The sequence below is a fragment of the Aptenodytes patagonicus genome, chromosome 3, assembly GCF_965638725.1.
Source record: "Aptenodytes patagonicus chromosome 3, bAptPat1.pri.cur, whole genome shotgun sequence".
In the NCBI taxonomy this organism is placed as follows: domain Eukaryota; kingdom Metazoa; phylum Chordata; class Aves; order Sphenisciformes; family Spheniscidae; genus Aptenodytes; species Aptenodytes patagonicus.
In genome coordinates, this window is record NC_134951.1 from 47,185,660 (window position 1) to 47,204,146 (window position 18,487).

At 38.9% G+C, this 18,487-nt stretch overlaps 1 protein-coding gene across 3 annotated transcripts in view; it reads right to left on the minus strand.

Annotated features, from left to right (window-relative positions):
- Window positions 1-1,617: 1,617 nt before the first annotated feature.
- Window positions 1,618-18,487, minus strand: part of MMS22L (MMS22 like, DNA repair protein) — a 99,303-nt gene continuing 82,433 nt past the window's right edge. For all 3 annotated transcript variants that reach the window (XM_076333278.1, XM_076333276.1, XM_076333277.1), the window contains exons 21-25: window positions 10,160-10,371; window positions 7,657-7,823; window positions 6,128-6,224; window positions 4,785-4,952; window positions 1,618-2,327 (exon numbers count right to left, since the gene is read on the minus strand). In XM_076333278.1, the coding sequence (XP_076189393.1) occupies window positions 2,246-2,327; window positions 4,785-4,952; window positions 6,128-6,224; window positions 7,657-7,823; window positions 10,160-10,371 (726 nt within the window). In that variant the 3' untranslated portion in view covers window positions 1,618-2,245. The remainder of the gene's footprint in view (window positions 2,328-4,784; window positions 4,953-6,127; window positions 6,225-7,656; window positions 7,824-10,159; window positions 10,372-18,487) is intronic.

Genomic DNA, 18,487 nt, shown 5'->3' on the forward strand with positions numbered 1-18,487 from the left:
TACTGTTTTTAAAACAAACCATTCATATGTAAAATAATATAGAAGGGTTTAATTTAAATAATGTCCAGTGTCCTAAGTAGCCTTTATACAGACAGCATCTAATAAGACATAATACATGATTTCCTTTAGTTCATGATGGTTTTCAGTCTTTACTTTTTTTATATTGTACTTAAATTCAGCACTTTCTTCTTTTCTCCTAACTGATTTTGGACTGTTGTTTTGGTGTATACTTGGTAAGTCAGTCTAGACTAACGCTCTGCAAGCCTTCATCTCATTAATATTATCAGAACTGTCAGTCACATCTGCAAATGTCCATACCACATAATTAGAGCAAACCTGATTTGCCCATTTGGCAGTGGTTGATGAATACGATGCAAAATGCTTTATTTCTGTTCGCATTAACTTTTTGACAGAGAAGAACGATAATTTCCAAACTGTTTAAATTACTGTCTCATGCACCAGGAGCTGTTACACATTTACATAAAACTCTGTTGCTTTTTCAGAAACTTCCAACCACTACAGATAGTATTAAATGTGTCATTAACAATCTACTAAACACATCATTAAATGTTTTGTTATACTATCTGCTCTATCCTTTAAAAGTCAAAGGTTTTACCTTCAGGAAGTCATACTGCAGTCAGACATCTGTTCTGTAATCTACTGTGTGGTAGGACTCCAATTTCGCAGGCATCTCTAGTAGTCTCTCTTGGAGAGGTTTTTATTTTATTTTATTTTATTTTTTTAAAAAAAAGCTTTTTAGAAGCACAATCCTCTTGAGATGAATAAGACTCCTCCCAGGTACAGTAGCTTACAAGAAGCTACAATGCAAGTTCAATAAGTCACTTTCATAATGAAAAGAACCTCCATGTTCTGCACTATTAAGTAGCCTAAAGAGGCTTTTAGTTACTGCATTATCTGAAGTAACAATAGCCTATTTAGGCAAAAAGATTATCTAGTTCGACTTGATAAGATTACCGTAACGAAAGAGAAGCTGCTCTGCACAAGATTTTCGGGATTTTTGTGGAGCTGTTAGACACAAAAATAATCTTTCCTCCCCATTAATATCGTAAAGTTAAAATTTGAGTAACTTTAAAAGTAAGCAGCCTGTTCACCAGTGTTGCCATTAGGGGAAACTTACCACTCCCAAAGTCCAGTAAGTAGTTGCAGAAATACAGGTTATTGAGGGAAGTGAAAAGTGTGAATACCACAGGCATTAACAAAAGTTTCCCGAGAACTTTAGAAAAAAAAACATAGAAAAAGTTACAGAGCTAGACCTGTCCTGGAAAGACCCAAGAGATAATCCAAAACACAGCAAATTATTTGGAAGATCCAACATTCCAGGCAAACAGGAATAATTACTAGCCTATGATCAAACTGAATAAATTCCCCAAATGAGTATTTTCTTTAGAAGTCTGTCTCTTTTTTTTTTCTGCACACCATTTACACCTAGTCTCAGCTAAATGGATAATTAAGAGTGCCATGACTAATAAAAGATCATGTGATCACTGTAAATTATGGGTTAAATTTAAGAACATAGTACTGAAAAGGAGGAGGACAGGAAATCTGAACTTACTTTTTCTTATATTACCCACAAAGACAACAGAAGAGATTTCACACTAGAATCTGAAAGACTTTAATGTTTTAATACAGGTGGAAGTTTAAGACAGCTATATACATTTTGTGCAACACATACACAAGCCCTCTTAACAAACGATAGCTTTATCCTACTGGCGCAGCTCCTGGTGAATGCACTGCATTCAACAAGTTCAGTACTAGAGATCACAATTTTTCTCATTCTACTAAAATAATAAATTAGAAATTACAAAGTTATGATTTGCTTAGGGACGTTATGAGATTTTTCAAGAGTACAGCGTTAAGAGGGTCAGGTCTCGCGCAATGTGAATTGAGTTGTGTGAAATTACTTCGATTCTTTGAAATCCTACCTCGTATGTTGCAATACAAGCTCTGCTCATATAGACATTTTAACATGTAATAAATTTGCCGTACCTTTCAACTGCCATTCCACAGTGCATTGAGAGTTACTTTTCAAATGCATGACAATATTCAAATACCACACAAATTATTAAAATTAATACATAACTTGGGGGGAAAAAAAACCCACAGAATTGATAAATGTTTTGCCATTGGAAAGATAAAGAACTTGGCTAGTGTGTCGTAGAGTGCAGTTCTAGGTATCGACAGTGTCAGAACGTTCAAGAGGAAAGGATTAATCACCAGCACACTGCTAACCTGTCTCATTTTCCAGTTTTTGTATCTCATTTTGTCCAGCCTCTGTGAGGTAAGATAAGAGTCTTTTATAGGCTTCTCTGTTGAAAAAAACAAAAGAATATAACGTTTTACTTAAACAACCTCACACATCCTAGGAGTAAAAGCACATGATTCCCAAGCACATTGTTTACATATTGGGATATTAAAACACAGTAACTTTCCTTCCGCTCCGCCCCGCCCCCCCCATCTATTCAACTGCTCTGTTTGCTGTGGATTTTTAGCATGGTCAGGTTGGAAGAAGAATAAGGATTGCATTGTTTACGGCACAAGTGTGGTGAAGATGCTTGGAAGTCTGCTTGCTTAGTAAACTGCTGTGAAATAGAATTTTTTAATTTTAAAACGTAGAGTTTCCAAGGCTTAGGTGAGATTGGCATTCAGACTTCATCATGTTTGCTATCTGATTTCCGCATAAGAAATCTCTCTGTGACTCATGCTACAGCACAGTGATGTGAGCCACTGGCACTAGGGTGCAGACTGGCGCTGGTAGAGATTTAGACCGTCATCCTCAACAAAGGGCAACGACCATTTTAAAATAAACCTGGAATTCAGAAGAGGACTGTCACTCAAGTGGATTTTCCAGAAGAGTGCATGTGTGTTGATGAGACTTTTCACCTTAAGTTCATTCTAATACCCTCCAACATAGACAATATAATTATTGTTAAAGTACTGACTCTGACATTTAGGTCTATTCTAATTATATATCTTTTTCATGAAATATTAACTTGAGCAAACAAAACTGCAGTTTTCATACTAGTTCCTTGCAATAACAACACTGGACATCACCACTATAAGCATCTAATGCAACTTCTGAACTTTGTTTCTCATATATATATATATATATATGGGTTTGCACTTTAATGTCTACAATAATTGCACAGAATATGTTAATATAATGGTATTTAGTGGCCAGGACTGAAGAGAAAAAAGTTATTAGTGTTCTTACAATAAAGTGTTCATGGATCACCTTAGACTGCTGGGTAATGGAGCACATTCTAAACGCAAATCATTAACACAAAACATCAACAACAGATTTGATAATATATACATTAAGTGATGAGGCTAAAAGAAATGTAGCTCTTCAGTAATCTCCAAGCATATATTCAGGAAGCTCAAACAACCTGTTTTTGTTTTTTTCCTCACATTTTGTAGGTAAAGGGATTAATTTTACCTTATTAACAGTATAAAAAAATATGAAAATTGGCCATGAAATACATTATCAAAAGATCAAAAGCAGGTAGTATGAAAATCCTGCATATAATGGTACTTCAGTCTGACTTTGGGTGAATACCCTTAAATAAAAGCAAATGTATTTGTTGGTAGAGGATAATAAAAAGTAAATAATATAATTACAAGTGAGTTAAATATATTTTTCATTAAATGGAAAATTAATACCCTGTGACTACCCTTTACTGTTTTATGAGTTACATTCTTGCGCAACTCGTCTTTTGGGTTTTTCATAGCCCAGACCCTGCTGATGTGCAGCTCAAAACTTCTCCAGTCTGAGGCGTGACTAGGATCCTGCCCTTTGAGTAGTCCCAGTATACGCATAAATGCAAACGCTGAGGCCAGTTCCTGGCCCAGACCCGCACGAGGGTCAAGGGCCAGCCTTTATTATATAGGTGCTGAAAGTTCACTGCTGCACCTGCACCCAGAGATGCCACCACCTGTGCGGAGCTGCTCACCTCATGTGCCGTTTCCTCCTAACGCCAGATGGATTCACAAGTCAAATATTGCTGCTCTAAGTTCTTGGGGGGCACGCAGAGGAAGTGTGAGTCTGCTGTGCCTATCGGAGAGAGGAGGCCAGCCTTTTCTGGACACCCACAACTCTCGTATGTTTAGACTGGACATCAGGAGGCATTTCTTTACCGAGAGAGTGGTCAAAAACTGGAACAGGCTTCCTGGAGACTTGGTCGATGCCCCAAGCCTGTCAGTGTTTGGGAGGCATTTGGACAATGCCCTTAACAACGTGCTTTAACTTTTTGGTCAGCCCCGAACTGGTCAGGCAGTTGGACTAGATGATCGTGGTAGGTCCCTTCCAACTGAAAATTATTCTATTCTATATTACGAGAGAACTCTTGAAATTAAGCCATGAGTATTTCTTTTCCAGGCACCTCAGATCATATCTGATTATACCGTAATTTTACATATAACCCATAAAGTCCTCTAAAACAGGGACTGACGGGAAGATTTTTTGGGGCAGGAATTCTTCTTTATTCTGTTTTGCCACACACAGCGTAGTGAGCAGAGGCAACCTGGCTTTGCATAAATTCTATTGGGGTCTGTAGCCCTAGTGTCAAAACAGCTCTAAAAATATTTAGCAAATACAGATGGCTTAAAACCATGAAAGGCCTGAGCGAAGGGAGATTTCTGGCTGAACACACTTGAAAATCACTCATTTTTGAGTGTCTGCGCTGCTGTCTAACATTGCTTTCTTTCAAAAGAGAATAAACCTCTACTGCTCATTGTGAAAAAACAATATTAAATAAAAATCAAACCTCCGTGCAGCATTTCTTCCAAGACCTTGTTTGCGCTCTGAATCCTTCAGAGACTGCGTGATTGTGGGAATCAGGCTGGTAACTAACGTCTGATCCAAGACTGCCACTGTTTCCAGTATGCTGAAAACCCGGTGATCATACACGGCAGTATACTCCCGGATAAACTGCCTGAGGGGGACACAGAGGCATTTAATGCAAGGTCAAAACTAGATGCAGAGAACATGCCAAAAACCAACTGAAGAGTCTAATCAGAACAAGCAATCTGGCTGCATGGCAATTTTCGTATTGTTACACTGAAATACTCTACATGGAATACTTTCTCTAAACGAAGCCACGCTTTTGAAGGCCAATGCTAAAAAACCCCACACATTCATTTTTGAGCAAATTGTCAGATTCTGCTGCTGTTTCACCAGGGCTGACTTGTTCCAGAGCACTTTACTTTGTAATGCGTCTGTCTGAATGCAAAACTAAAACGTGTATTTATTGTTTAATAAAAAATAATAATTAAAAAAAAAAAAAGACCAGCGAAACGAGATCTAGAATCAAGTCTTCAGAAATAATGTTAGCATGTCTTACAAAGCTCCTCTCGACCTTAAGCAGGGCAGACCACTGGATGGAAGCACGCCCATTTGTCTTCCTGAGGGTCTGAGGTCTTTAAAGATCACAGATTACATTCGAATCGGGAGTAACACCCTAGGGATGAAACATCCCATGAAAGTGATGTATCACGTACAAATATTCACGCTTATTTCAGTGAGTGTCTCTGGAGCTTTCATCTAGACATGACCCAATACAGCACCAGTGCTGAGGTTTGCAGAACGTCTTTGGGTCTCAGCTCATGCAGGTCTTCTACTGTATCCATGTGAGAAACAGGATTCATTTTGCAGATGTATGGAATAAGTATAATTTATGTAATAATAATCTATTATTTTTTGTCACAAAATCAAATCAATCAAAAAAAAAGCTAAGCTTGTTATATGAGGATTTGATCTCCATTATATGCACTTCAAATTCGGCACGTGCATCTTTCACAGCGCCTAACAGTGACCATCCCCATTCACGTCGAGTTTTTCCCATTGCAGCAGCAACGTACCTCTCTATCACATACCTTTCAAAACAGTACCTAATCCGTGAGAAAGCAGTTATGTTTCTCTCTTCTACTTTTTTGCTCTGGCTTTTTGGCCAAGCTATGTTTAAAACCAGTGCCAAAAGTACCGTTATTTAAATACCATAAACAAGTGACAATGCAGTATGTTAAGGATAATTAGTTATTTTAAAAAAACATGTTTGCTGTCAATTGGCTTGCAGTAGCTTCACTGCCAATTGGCACGTTTTCTGGTTACCTAAATACAGAAGTCAGCTGGGTGGCACGTTCTCCTCCTGACCCTGCTTGGCAGCCTTCTACCATGTACTGTACAATGTCTGTAGATATCTTTTTAACTGTAAAAGAAAAATCACAAGATTCACACAGAGCTCTTGAACTGACCATCTGGAGAATGTCTTTCATGAAGGCTACAATTTTTAAATGAGAAAAAAAATTGGTTTTATCTTACTTTGATGCAAGGGAAATGGCCGAGAGCAGTTAGTTAGATTGGCTATAAAGAACAGAATGAATCACAGATTTATGCAAAAGTCTTATTTTCACCACCATTATACTTTAAACATACAGATTTTTAAGTACACACTATGGTCTCTTTAAGTCGAAGCAAAGAGACACACACTTAGTGGAAATAGAGATTTATTTAAATTTAAGTTCTGTTTGTATTCTTTAATCATTCCTATTTGAATTAAAGAAAAGCAGTCATGGCATTATATCCTGCCCAAGGCTATATAGATCTACTCCTTACCTCAATGGTGGATACTGTTCTGAAATCCACCCTACCTCTTTTTTTAAGGGGAAAAAAACCCCACAAAACCCCACTGTTTTCTTCCTCTTAATTGTTTCCAAATAAATATTCAAGTTGAAAGATGCAGCTCTTCCTTTATAAAGGTGGAACTGGGCTGCAAGGACTTTTCTACAGGGGTGTGGTGGAGCCCTGTCTAGGCAGGCAGTGGGCTGGCGGCCACAGCAGCAGAAGACGTTCAGCTCATTCTACTCCACAGCACATTGCAAAGCAGGTACTTTCAGCTTCGGGCAGATATGGCTATGATGGCAAAAGGGGGAAGAAATGTGTGTGATGATTCAGCTAATTTCCTAAGCATATCTTGTCCTTGAAACTTTTATAGACCAGAATCAAAAAGTACTTCTATTAGACAAAACTCCCAGGAGAAGTCAGAGGTGAATCCCCATTTTGCTTAATGCCTCTACTGGCAGCAAGAAGTGGAAATTTTGGGCCTGTGCACACATGCACATTCATTATACAGCTGTGGGCTGAACAGAGTGCTTCATTTTTTAGGAAGCTAAAAATAAAGAAGTTCTCACTACCAAACAAAGCATGCTAAAAGAAGAAAGAAGACTCAAAGATGCCTTCAGAGAGCAACATGCTATTTTTAAACCATTTATAATGCCTCTATGGGGAGAACATACGCTAGTCTCACTTGCTCTCAAAGCTTTAGGTGCAAGAAAACTTCCAGAGTTAGCCAGTCTGGGAGGAATGAGATGGGAAGGATGGGGAGAAAGGAAATGCTCTTCAGATTCCTGAGAAGTTGATCATTAGTTCATCAGAGAGCGAAACAAGGCAGGACTTCTCTGCCTCTTGGGGACAGAAGTCCCAGACCAGTTAATGAAAAAAGAAAGCTTCTCCCGTGTATCTGGCCAAAGTATCCCATTCACCTCATCTGAGAGTCTTAAATATTGGGATGAAAGATGCTCAGCAGTACAAAAAATCTTACGGGTGTGCAGAGATGTGCTGAAAGCAAACAAGCAGCTCACCTTGTAGCTCATTAACCAATACCATGCATTTCAACACGGCTGGGAGAACCACGTCAATGTCACATAGTTCAGTGCTCTGGGTTCTCTGAAGTACTTCAAGAATGAAAGCAACAACTGAGGCCAAGCGAGGAGGTGGAGCGTTACCTTTAAACTGCATGTAGTTTTCACTGGGAAGACAAAGCAAACCAGAACAAAGTCCATAATTTGGTTTTGCCATTCAATGCAAGCACCATATACCTTAAAATAACTTTGTGATATTTCAGCAGGAGGCCTATTACATATATTTCTATCTTTATCTAGGCTCAACTAATGGCTTCTATTTGTCTTAGTCTTAGCAATGACTCCCCATTTATCAGAGGACAGTGATGCCTTCTGACTCTTCTGTTGAGAGGGAGTGAGAAATAACAGCTATCATAGTTAAAAAGCCAAGTGTGACTATAAAAGTTAAAATACAAAGGCAGCTTCATAAAATAATTGAATAAAGGGAGGAGTCAATATTTTAAGACCCTAAAACAACATCCAAAACACAACTGTTGTTCAATTACTTTATTCAGCTTTAGTGCTTTTGTCAACTCGCAATCCAACTTGCGGTAACAGCTCTGCTGTTATCCTGGTACTGTTATTTTATTTTTGTCAACAGTACGTTGTAACAGGACAGCCAGTGTCTGCTTTTGCTCTGTCAAAATTAACAAAATCATCTCCAGTATAAAATTTGCCACAAAGATACAAGGTGACCTGTCAATCTGCAACAAGAGCAAATTTTGACATCACGCACATTGAGTGTTCCAATTTGAACAGCTTGGTTTGTTATTTTTCTACAAAAGGATACAAGCATCTGAACTACTGTTGGTTTGACAGTACAAATTACTGAAATCTGAAGACAATAAGTTTAAATTGAAGCATTCAGGAGAGAAGAGTGCCGGTAAAAAGAACACAGCGTTTATTCATCAGTTAGCAAGAGCACTCCCAGAACCTTCGAAAAAAACTTTTTAGATAATTAATATTAGGTACCATTAGCTACTCAAACAAGGCATGCATGTTTATGAGCAATGCATCAATTAAAAGCCATCATCCTTGTTAAAAACTTAATAAGGGAGTGCTTCTACAACTTTCAAATGAAACCTGACTTTCAGAGATCCAAGTATTTCATTGCACAGCTTCAGAGCACTGGTATAACTTGGCAAATGAAAGTTGTAACACTTTACTTCCACGTTTCTTGTATCGTGTGGTCTTACTCACTTTAATATTAGCAACTCTGAAATCTTCTACCCCATTAATTTACTATAAAAATTTCACACTATTTTTTTTGGGGGTGCTCTTCCACTAAAACAGTTCTCTGACCTGGATAATACACCCCTGATCACGTGGTTCCATTTCCTCTGTGCAGCAGCAAGATATTCACGGCTAGCGAACTCTCTACGTATTTATGTATAGACCTAGTGACTGCCTCCTGACCACCCAACAGTTTGCAAATCAGACTGCTGCTCAGTTCTGCGACATTCTTCCCAGATCACTAAGGAACGTTTCATGTCTTACAAATCACCTAGTGCCATTACACTTTCAGAACTAACTTTCCACTGTCCATCTTAAAATTCACACATGCATGCACACATTCAAAAATAACTTTATTAAGATGACAAAGTTTGAGTATTTGTAAGTTAAAAACATGTCAGAACTAAGATTGTGAAAGCTTAATTCACTCCCTTAATATGTGATAATACAGGCTTTACTTAAAGGATTGCCTATCATATTTACCCAAGATCAACACTGAAATTCTTTTAATCAACATGTATACACACTCTTTAACAAAGAAAAACACAATTACCTTGGATATAAGCAATCACCTTATATTTGAGGGGGTTTAATTCCTCTCCCAACATAGACAAAAAGTACAGATTGTTCCCTATTCTGCAGTATATAATACAAAGCTTTGGCCTTTCAGCCGCAGAGACCCAGCACTTACAGCTGCTGTTGACATCGTGTGAGTATTGACAGCACAGTGAACAAGTACTGTCTCCCTGCCTCTACATCTCCCTCTTCCCACACCCCAAATTTTCCACTTCCCCTGGGTAGCTGGCACACCTAGGTATACCCTGACACTTACAGAGCCAGGCGGCCTCCCACGCACAGGTAACTGTGGCAACTATAAGCACTACAACTCTGTGACCCTAAATAGAGCCTGAGACACAAACATATGATGATGTATATTGGAGTGTAATTTTTCTAGAAAAGTACTTCCTTTTCACGTGGCCCCATGTGATATGTTTTCTTATAGTCTAGGACCTCTGTCCTCAATGACTCTCTCACCAGTCTCCAGATCTTCCCAATTTTACTCTCCTGATGTGTACACGTTGTCCTTCCTTTGCTCCCTGCCCAGCAACTTACAGGCTCTTCCCACAGCCAAACTATCAGTTAACTGAGAAGAAAACAGTGGCATTCCCTTGCTCATTAGCTATTTGTGAAATCTGAGTAAGTGATGTTTTTTTACTTCACCGGTCCTTACTTTATGACATGCAGAGTGGTCTTCCGTAGACGGAGCATCTGGGGAGCTGTAATGGAACTGCATAAAGCAGTCAGCATAGGATGCTGTCCGGCTCCAAGCACAGTCGGAGAAGAAGGGAGAAATCGTCCAAAATACTGTTGAATAATGCTCCCAAGCAGTTGATTTAAATAGGCACCCTGTGTTTGGGACTGACAACATATGAAGGACAGGCCCTGTAGAAGAAAATTTTAGAAAGTGAGAAATTGAATAAATTTTTAACAATACTTTTGAATAAATCTTTAACAACCGTAGGCTAAATACTCGCTACACGCTTGTCGTGGTTTAACTCCAGCCGGCAACTAAGCACCACACAGCTACCCGCTCACTCCCCCCGCAGTGGGACGGGGGAGAGAATCAACAGAGTAAAAGCGAGAAAACTCGTGGGCTGAGATAAAGACAGTTTAAAGCAAAAGCTGCACACGCAAGCAAAGCAAAACAAGGAATTCATTCACTACTTCCCATGGGCAGGCAGGTGTTCAGCCATCTCCAGGAAAGCAGGGCTCCATCACATGAAACAGCAACTTGGGAAGACAAATGCCATCACTCTGAACATTCCCCCCCGCCCCTTCCTCCTTCTTCCCCCAGCTTTACATGCTGAGCATGACGTCACATGGTATGGAATATCCCTTTGGCCAGTTGGGGTCAGCTGTCCCGGCTGTGTCCCCTCCCAACTGCTTGTGCACCCCCAGCCTACTGGTGGTAGGTACTGGTGCACCCTCGCTGGTGGGGGTGGTGTGAGAAGCAGACAAGGCCTTGACTCCGTGTAAGCACTGCTCAGCAGTGACGAAAACATCCCTGTGTTATCAACACTGTTTACAGCACAAACCCAAAACATAGCCCCATACTAGCTACTGTGAAGAAAATTAACTCTACCCCAGCCAAAACCAGCCTAATGCTGTGTAAACTGCAGCATACAGAGTAACTATTGCATGACAAATAAGCACCAGTAATTTGCTGCAGATACGATGGTCTACAAATGAAGACGGAGCCAGGGCAAGGCTTGCAAAGGAGAGAAAAATCTTTTACTAGACTAACTAATATATTGGAAGATAAGCTTAGGGACATGCAAGCTCCCCTTCAAATTTGAAATAAAACCTTGGCATTTCAGACCTGAGGAAGTGTTTCTGTGCCCAAGAGCTCCTCATTTCTCTTTCAACTCTGTATGTGGTCTAACAAAGTATATTAGTCAGGTAAGATTTATGAAGGGAGAGAGAGAATACCTCATCTGTTTGTAAAGCACCATGTGAAATTTTTGCACAAACGATATAGCAGAAAAATGAGCACATAGAATCGTGGTCTGACAAGAAAAAATTCGCTCATAGTGTGAGCAAATTAGGGTAAATTAGGCACCATTTATAAGGGATTTAGAGGTTTTTTTAAAAATCTGTTTAAGATAAGGCTAAAACTGCTGTGATTTATCCAATATAAGCTATATTGATCCAGAGAAAAATCTATAATGAAAGTACTTGCCCAGAAAGTGCCTATCTGAACACGACCCATAGTTATACAACATGCACATGGATCATCTCTGAAAAAAGAGTATTCTTCTTACTGGTACAATTTGCTGTGAGAGAAAGTTAAGAGTTTCCTCCCCCTTCCTTTGAATACTGAAAGGAAGAAGAACAAATCACTAAGAAAAAAAATAAAAAAGTCCCATGATCTCCTATCACAAGGGTCACAGTCAGCGGCACAAACAGGAGCCTCTTGAGAATTCAGTTTTCACAATAGTTTTGTCCAACAAGAATAATGGCGTAAAAGAAGTTCAAGCACAGAGTTCCCTTGACAGCAACTTCAACAGTACTTCACACTTCCACTAGCATTGCAATCCAGGCTCCAGTTTTGGTAGGAGGAGTATCTGCCTGAATACTGATGGTTGCTGAGGTAAGCTAATGCCCCTAATATATGAATTAATAGTTCAAGACAAGCTGCTTTTGTTCCCCAGCTACTGACAAAGAGTATTTCTGTTGCTTTTCACTTAGGATTCCCTCCCCAAAAAGGTTTTCATCTATACCTGTCTGTGTGAACGTGACAGAACAATTCTTTCAGAAAAAAAGCAGGTTGAGACATAGCTGAGGGTTGTCTCGGCACTTTCTTGAAATGGGGAGTTCCCAATTTTGGTTCCACAGTAAACAGCTACAGGAAACACGAGTTTTCAAGGTACGAGGTACTTCAGAACCTCCCTGAAGACTTGCTGTAGGTGGCCCTCTTGAACACAGTCATGTTCGGTTAGGGTTTAATTTCACACACCTCTAGAGCTCCTTGGTAATTTTGTAAGTCCCAATGAAAAAAACCACACTTCCTGAACTGGGGCTTTGATAAACAGTTCAGATTCTGTCCTCCTTTTGTGTACATACAGCAAAATTTTGTAGGAAAAAGCAACTGCTGCTATATCAGAATTCTTGAAAACCGTTGGCAGGTAGCAGACTCAGACCGTTACAGATGACAGATTATTTAGTATGTAAGCTTGAGTGTTTGGTGTTTTCAATAAGATGATGCAGCAGGCATAAAGAAGAGTTGCCTGTGCTTGCTGATGTACAGCTCTTACAAAAAGACAGAAAATATTCCATAATCCCAAAATCGGAGCTGGCACTCTTAAGACTCTAGACTGTACAAAAAAAAAAAAATCTGTGAGAAAGTGTATATATGTCCCTGATAGAAGGGACACAAATAACATCACAACCTTATAGAGGACACCTGTAGGAATACATGAAGAATAACACCTGTGAAGAACTAAAAATGATAATTACTAAAATGAGACAGTTCTTCAAATTGACGATCAACAAATGCTACATAGTATCAAGAAAAGAAGGAAGAAATCAGTTATTATTAAATAGTAAGCATTACTGGTTTTAAGAAATGATCCTAAAGATACTTAATAGGTGCAATAAAAAGAAAAAAATATTAGAATTTAGATAGCTGAAGGAACACTGATAAATTTTGCAGCTCTTCTAACAGTTTCATTTGAAGATGGACCAACAAGCATACCCTGATCCTTCATAAAAGCATTTTCATTTTTTGAGTTGAAGTAAACTGGTTCTAATTTTTTGGGGTGTGGGATGGGGAGAGATGTAATCTGAAAAAGAAGGAAAGGATTACACGAAAAAAAACAACACCCTGTCAAGAGCATTACTGAAAGATACTCTTCTTGACTAGGGAGGAAAAAAAAGGACATAAGTTAACTAGTGATTTTTTTTCTTTAGTTATCTGATGAGGCTAGAGAGAGCTCCTGAAATCCTGTAAGGAGAGCTGTTAACTTAAGAAGCATTTAAAAACATGGAAAACGCCTTTTTTCTGTAACCTAATGTTTTCTTTAGAAAGGATTCTAGGTTCCTTTTTGGTGGGTCAGGCAGAGATGCTGCCTCTCAAAAAAGGTGTAATTTTTAAAACCACGTAGTAATACCAAAATTCTCTCTTCAATAAGGAGGATCCTCATCATTTTTCCTAACGAAAGTCACAAGATTAGCACCAATGGCTTCCAAGATACAAATTCTTTTTTCCACTGAGACAACAGTGAGAAAAATCACCTTCCATTCTGTTGGGAGCCAGAAAAACACCCCCAAACAAAAAAACCCTTCTCTTCCACGTAGTAGAAAAATCCACGAATCAGTCCTCACACATAAAGGGCACATCTACAGCATCAAAGCTCTTCAGGGAAGAATCGTCACACCTTTGACCCTGACGCTTCCACTGTTCCCTAAAAGTTTCCAGAGAAGAACTTCGATTTCTCTTTTGGACATGAAGGCCCATTGACTTTAGCTCAACACTGTGTTCTTTATTTTGGACTTTTTTTTTCTTGCATAAGTGCAGAGAGCAACAGAGCTGCACAAGGTCTGACAACGCCGTATCCCAAGTGGCACAAGGGATAAATTAACAACACTGCACAGTAGCTGCAAATCTCTCAGTACAATGGCAAAATATCCTAGGCAGCGCTGGCCAAGGATGTGATTACAAGGAAATCACATAGAACTTTCTTCTTTTAAATCCTACCAGTAATTAGCAGAGATGAAGGAAGCTACTGTTCATATGAGAGAGAAAAGAAACACATGCTACTGGACTGCAATTCTGGACCAGAGATCTGAAATCAATCACATCAGACCCCTAGGACAATCCCTGCAAAGCAGATGGACTTTAAAGGGTTGATAGAGCCACCCTCTTTTTCTTAACTACGTTCTTTAGCCATCTTCTGAGGTTAAAAAAACAAAAAAAACCAAAGACATTTTAAGGGGAGCAGAGGGGCATGACAACATCTGCTCCTCGTTTTAGCAGGAAGGCAACTGATTCCTGTGCGTGTTCACTGCAGGAACCTTTTGTGGCCAGAGCTGCCTCTTTCTTCTGATTTATCCATATATCTGTAAATCACCTGTGGAGAGCGAAGAACCGATTAGTATGGATTACTGGCACTATTCACTGCAGAAATGCCAAGCTACCTAATGATGACTTATAATATCAGTCCTGCTGTTGGAATAAATCTGCTGTTCGCCAATTAATGTTGTACAATTCCTATTAAACACATACTATAATTCACAAAATGTATTAATAAGCTTGCTCAAATATCGGGCCACAGATGTGGCTCACAGGAGGGCTTTTAAGGTCTGATCTCTGACAAATGCTGAGCCTGCACAGGCCCATTAAAATCACTGGAAAATGTATGTGCCAAGCACTACTTAGAATTAAGCTCTTTCACCACTCTCCTGTATTTAGATAGAAATCAACCATCTTCTATTTTTGGACAGGATTAACGCTGATAAATCAAGCAGGGTATCTTACCCTTCCCATCATGATGTATATTAAGCTTATTCCATGCACCTACACTGTATTCTGCAAGATACATTTAAACTAGTATTTCTTCTCTAAAATAAGTTCTGTACACCGCTTCAGTTCTTTCCCATATTACTGGTAAATGTGTACCAAAATTCCTCCAAATCATTCTCCAAGAAATCAATCCAAGAGCAATCTCAACTGCTCTCAAATTTCCTGTGGTAAGCTTCAGCAATCCACTATCACACAAATCAACTCAACTTTTTTAAAATGGCAAAATATCCAACGTTAGATTTTACATGCCTCACTATCTCATAATTAAGAACAGTCCCATAATATTATAAAACAGCTGTTCATTCATGTTCTTCATGCTTTATTGTCTGAAGTCCATCGTTCAAACAACATCGAGGACAATTTTGATATTATATCCCAACAAAATCTTTCTTAGGCCATCAAATATTATCAAAACAGTTGATGCACAGTGAAAGAAATAATATCCAGACAGTAACCCTTTAGGCAAGAAAAAAATACTAGCTTAAAAGTTGCTAGAGCTAAGCTATTTTGACAAGGCAGAATCAGTGACTGAGTTTGAAGGAAACTTCTAGATAAGTACAATGTATAGTGGAGAACAGGCCAGTTGCCCCGTAACTGCCAAAAGGCACAGCTGTATAGCCCAAATTTATATATACAGTAAACACCAACATAACAAGTAAATACAGTCAGTCTAAATTGAGGAGAGAGAAGTGCAACATCTAGTCTTAGCACATTTGACAATTATTTGCGCTTGTGTAAAATTAAACACAGCCTGTAATTTTGATCTATTAAAAATAAACCTGTAGGTTTGGGGGGGTGGTGAGGGAAGGTGGGATACAGTCATCAGTTTTGATGAATTGTGAACTATGCTTTGGGGAGAGAGGAAGGAGCTTCATATGTTGTCACTGGCCTCCGCCATTTTAGGGTGACAAAGAAAGGCAATGCCCTCTCTTAGTAGAGCACAGCGACAACAACATTGTTCTTGTTTTTAAGCCTGCTGCCCAAGTTGTGTGACCGGTTGCATTACCATTACACAGGGTTTGTGACCCTTTGGGGAATCTTTTTCTACACAATTCAGAAATTCTATAGGATTTCATAAGATTGCTGCATCAATGAATGTGTGAAATTAATTACCTGCTACTAAGATTGATTTCAAATCCTTTTCAAAACCCACATAAAAGGATCAAATAAACCACATTAAGATTAGTTGTTAAAAGCTCTGGAAAGAGGGAAGTTTTGCAAACCATCGCTTGCAAACTAATACGTTTTCTGAGATCTAGGAAGGCTTTTTAGACAAAGGAGGAAGAGGCCACACTGAAAGAGCTGAAGAAGGAGAATTCAGAACAAAAAAAGAACAGAAGATTGAGATGGAGCCTGGAACTTTTCAGAAGACTAGAAAAAAGAAAAAAAAAAATTTAAAAGACCTCTGAGTAGAAATGCTACTCAAGGGCTTTTATGCTTTGACTACAAATAAAGAATTTGCATGTATCAGAAGATATTTTGCATGGTCTCCAAATTCCTGTTTCTTTATTTTCATGTAACTGCCAAAGGATTAAGTTGTAAGGTAGATCTTATGTTACAGGGACAGATCTATGGAACAATGTTTGTCTAACATTAGGGTGAATTAAGGCTCCTGCACTAAAATACCACTGCTCCACCTCCAGGAATGGGCACCAGACATAGGGCAGCCACCCAAGGAGGGTCTGATCACACATTTCACCAGCAGCTTAAGTTAGTCAAGGTGGGGTTATTTCCAGAGGATGTTGTTTCTCTGTCTTTCCTCCCACCATGTTCACATGCTTTCCTTCCCACACATACTGTTTTATCACTTTTCTGATATGCCCATTTGGGTTTGGGGTTTTTGTTTGTTTGTTTTGTGGGGCTAGTTACTTGTTGAATCAGCTCACAAATCATCCCATATTCACAGAATCATTAAAGCAAATTAAATGCAAATGCACATGGGTGTGAAAGGGAATGAATTTAGCCTCAAGCCAACTTCCCTTAAGCCAACTGTGAAACGATAACCTGAGAAGTCAGGGAGTGCCTAGAATCCATTCAATCTCAAAGGAGCTCAGAAGCAGTCCTAAGAGAATATTATTTTTTAAACCGATAGTGAAATACGTTTATTTTCAGTTGATCCTAAATCGGCATTTTTCCACTTTCCCAAATAAAGGGGAAGGAAGTATTTTGGAATGAATGAAGCAGTTTGAAGCACTTAATGTTGGAACTTTGTAAATAAAAACAATTAATAAAATGTAGAAGTTCCATATTGAAATAGGAAAAATAAGACTCCTCTTTGTCTTCTTTCCCCAGAAGTGTTTGTCAAATTAAAGAATTACTTCTTTTCTAGAAGCAGCATTTGTCTAAAATAAACTATTTGGTCAATAAGATCATCTAGCTTAGCTGGAAATCACATGGACTACGCAGCAGACTCCTGAAGAGTACGACAGTGAGGTCAGGAAGTCAGAGACTGACAAAGAAAACAGGAAACAAGGGTCCACAACACTTGGACTTCAAAACCAACTTGAGTGGCTTCATCTTAAAACTATATCCGTATGTGCAGACTACAGAGAAACAGTGCTCTCTGACTAAAATACTAAATTAGAAAGCAGACAGTCACACTCTGTGGTAATGTCAAGTGTCCAGATGGTCCTACATGTATATAGCTTCTGAAAATACCTACAGAGCAGCAAAGCAAGCCATATTCTGCACATCATTATATAATCGTGTTCACGTCCATATGACATGCCATCGATCACAATGCAACTTTTGAAAGGAATAAATCTGAGGGATGTTTACAATGTCACCACTGCATTGATTCACAATACAATCCTGTAAAGTAATCGGTTAAGACTGCAATCAAAATAAAGACTAAGAGGGAAGGGAAAAAAGCAAGCAAAAAAGACCCAAGGATTTACAAGGAAAAACACATCAACTTATTTATTTTAAAAATACATTTTTTCTCTTCCTCACCCGCAGGAATTAATCTCTTTCTACAGCATCAACAAGCCTTACAGAATTTCAAGAGCGATAGGTAAGCTGAGGGAAGAATAGCAGGAATAATGGGAAAGGCGGCTTTAGTCATGGAAGTGTAAGCAGCAGGAACTTGATTCAGGAAAACACATTCTCAAACTATTAAGATAAAACAGTGCCATGATACGCAGAGGATTGTCTTTTGTTCCTAAGAGCAATGAAAAAAGAGTAGCTCGTCTTTAATTATCTACAGTTAGCCAAGTCAAGGATGATTTAAAACATTTGTTTGCTCTGTCATGTCAACAAGTGTCTTGCTACATATTACAATTATTTGATCCACTGTTTCAGAAATCTCTCACATCAGAGACCAGTGTAAACAGCAGGCTGGCTAAAAGCTTCTCTATATACAGCGATTAGACTAGCAGCTCTGGAGCGTACCACAGCATAGCTGCATGCAATGAGAGGAAAGCCAATGGGGTGGTGTTTTTCCTTCCACTTCTACAAGAAAAAACTCCTCTTGCTGCT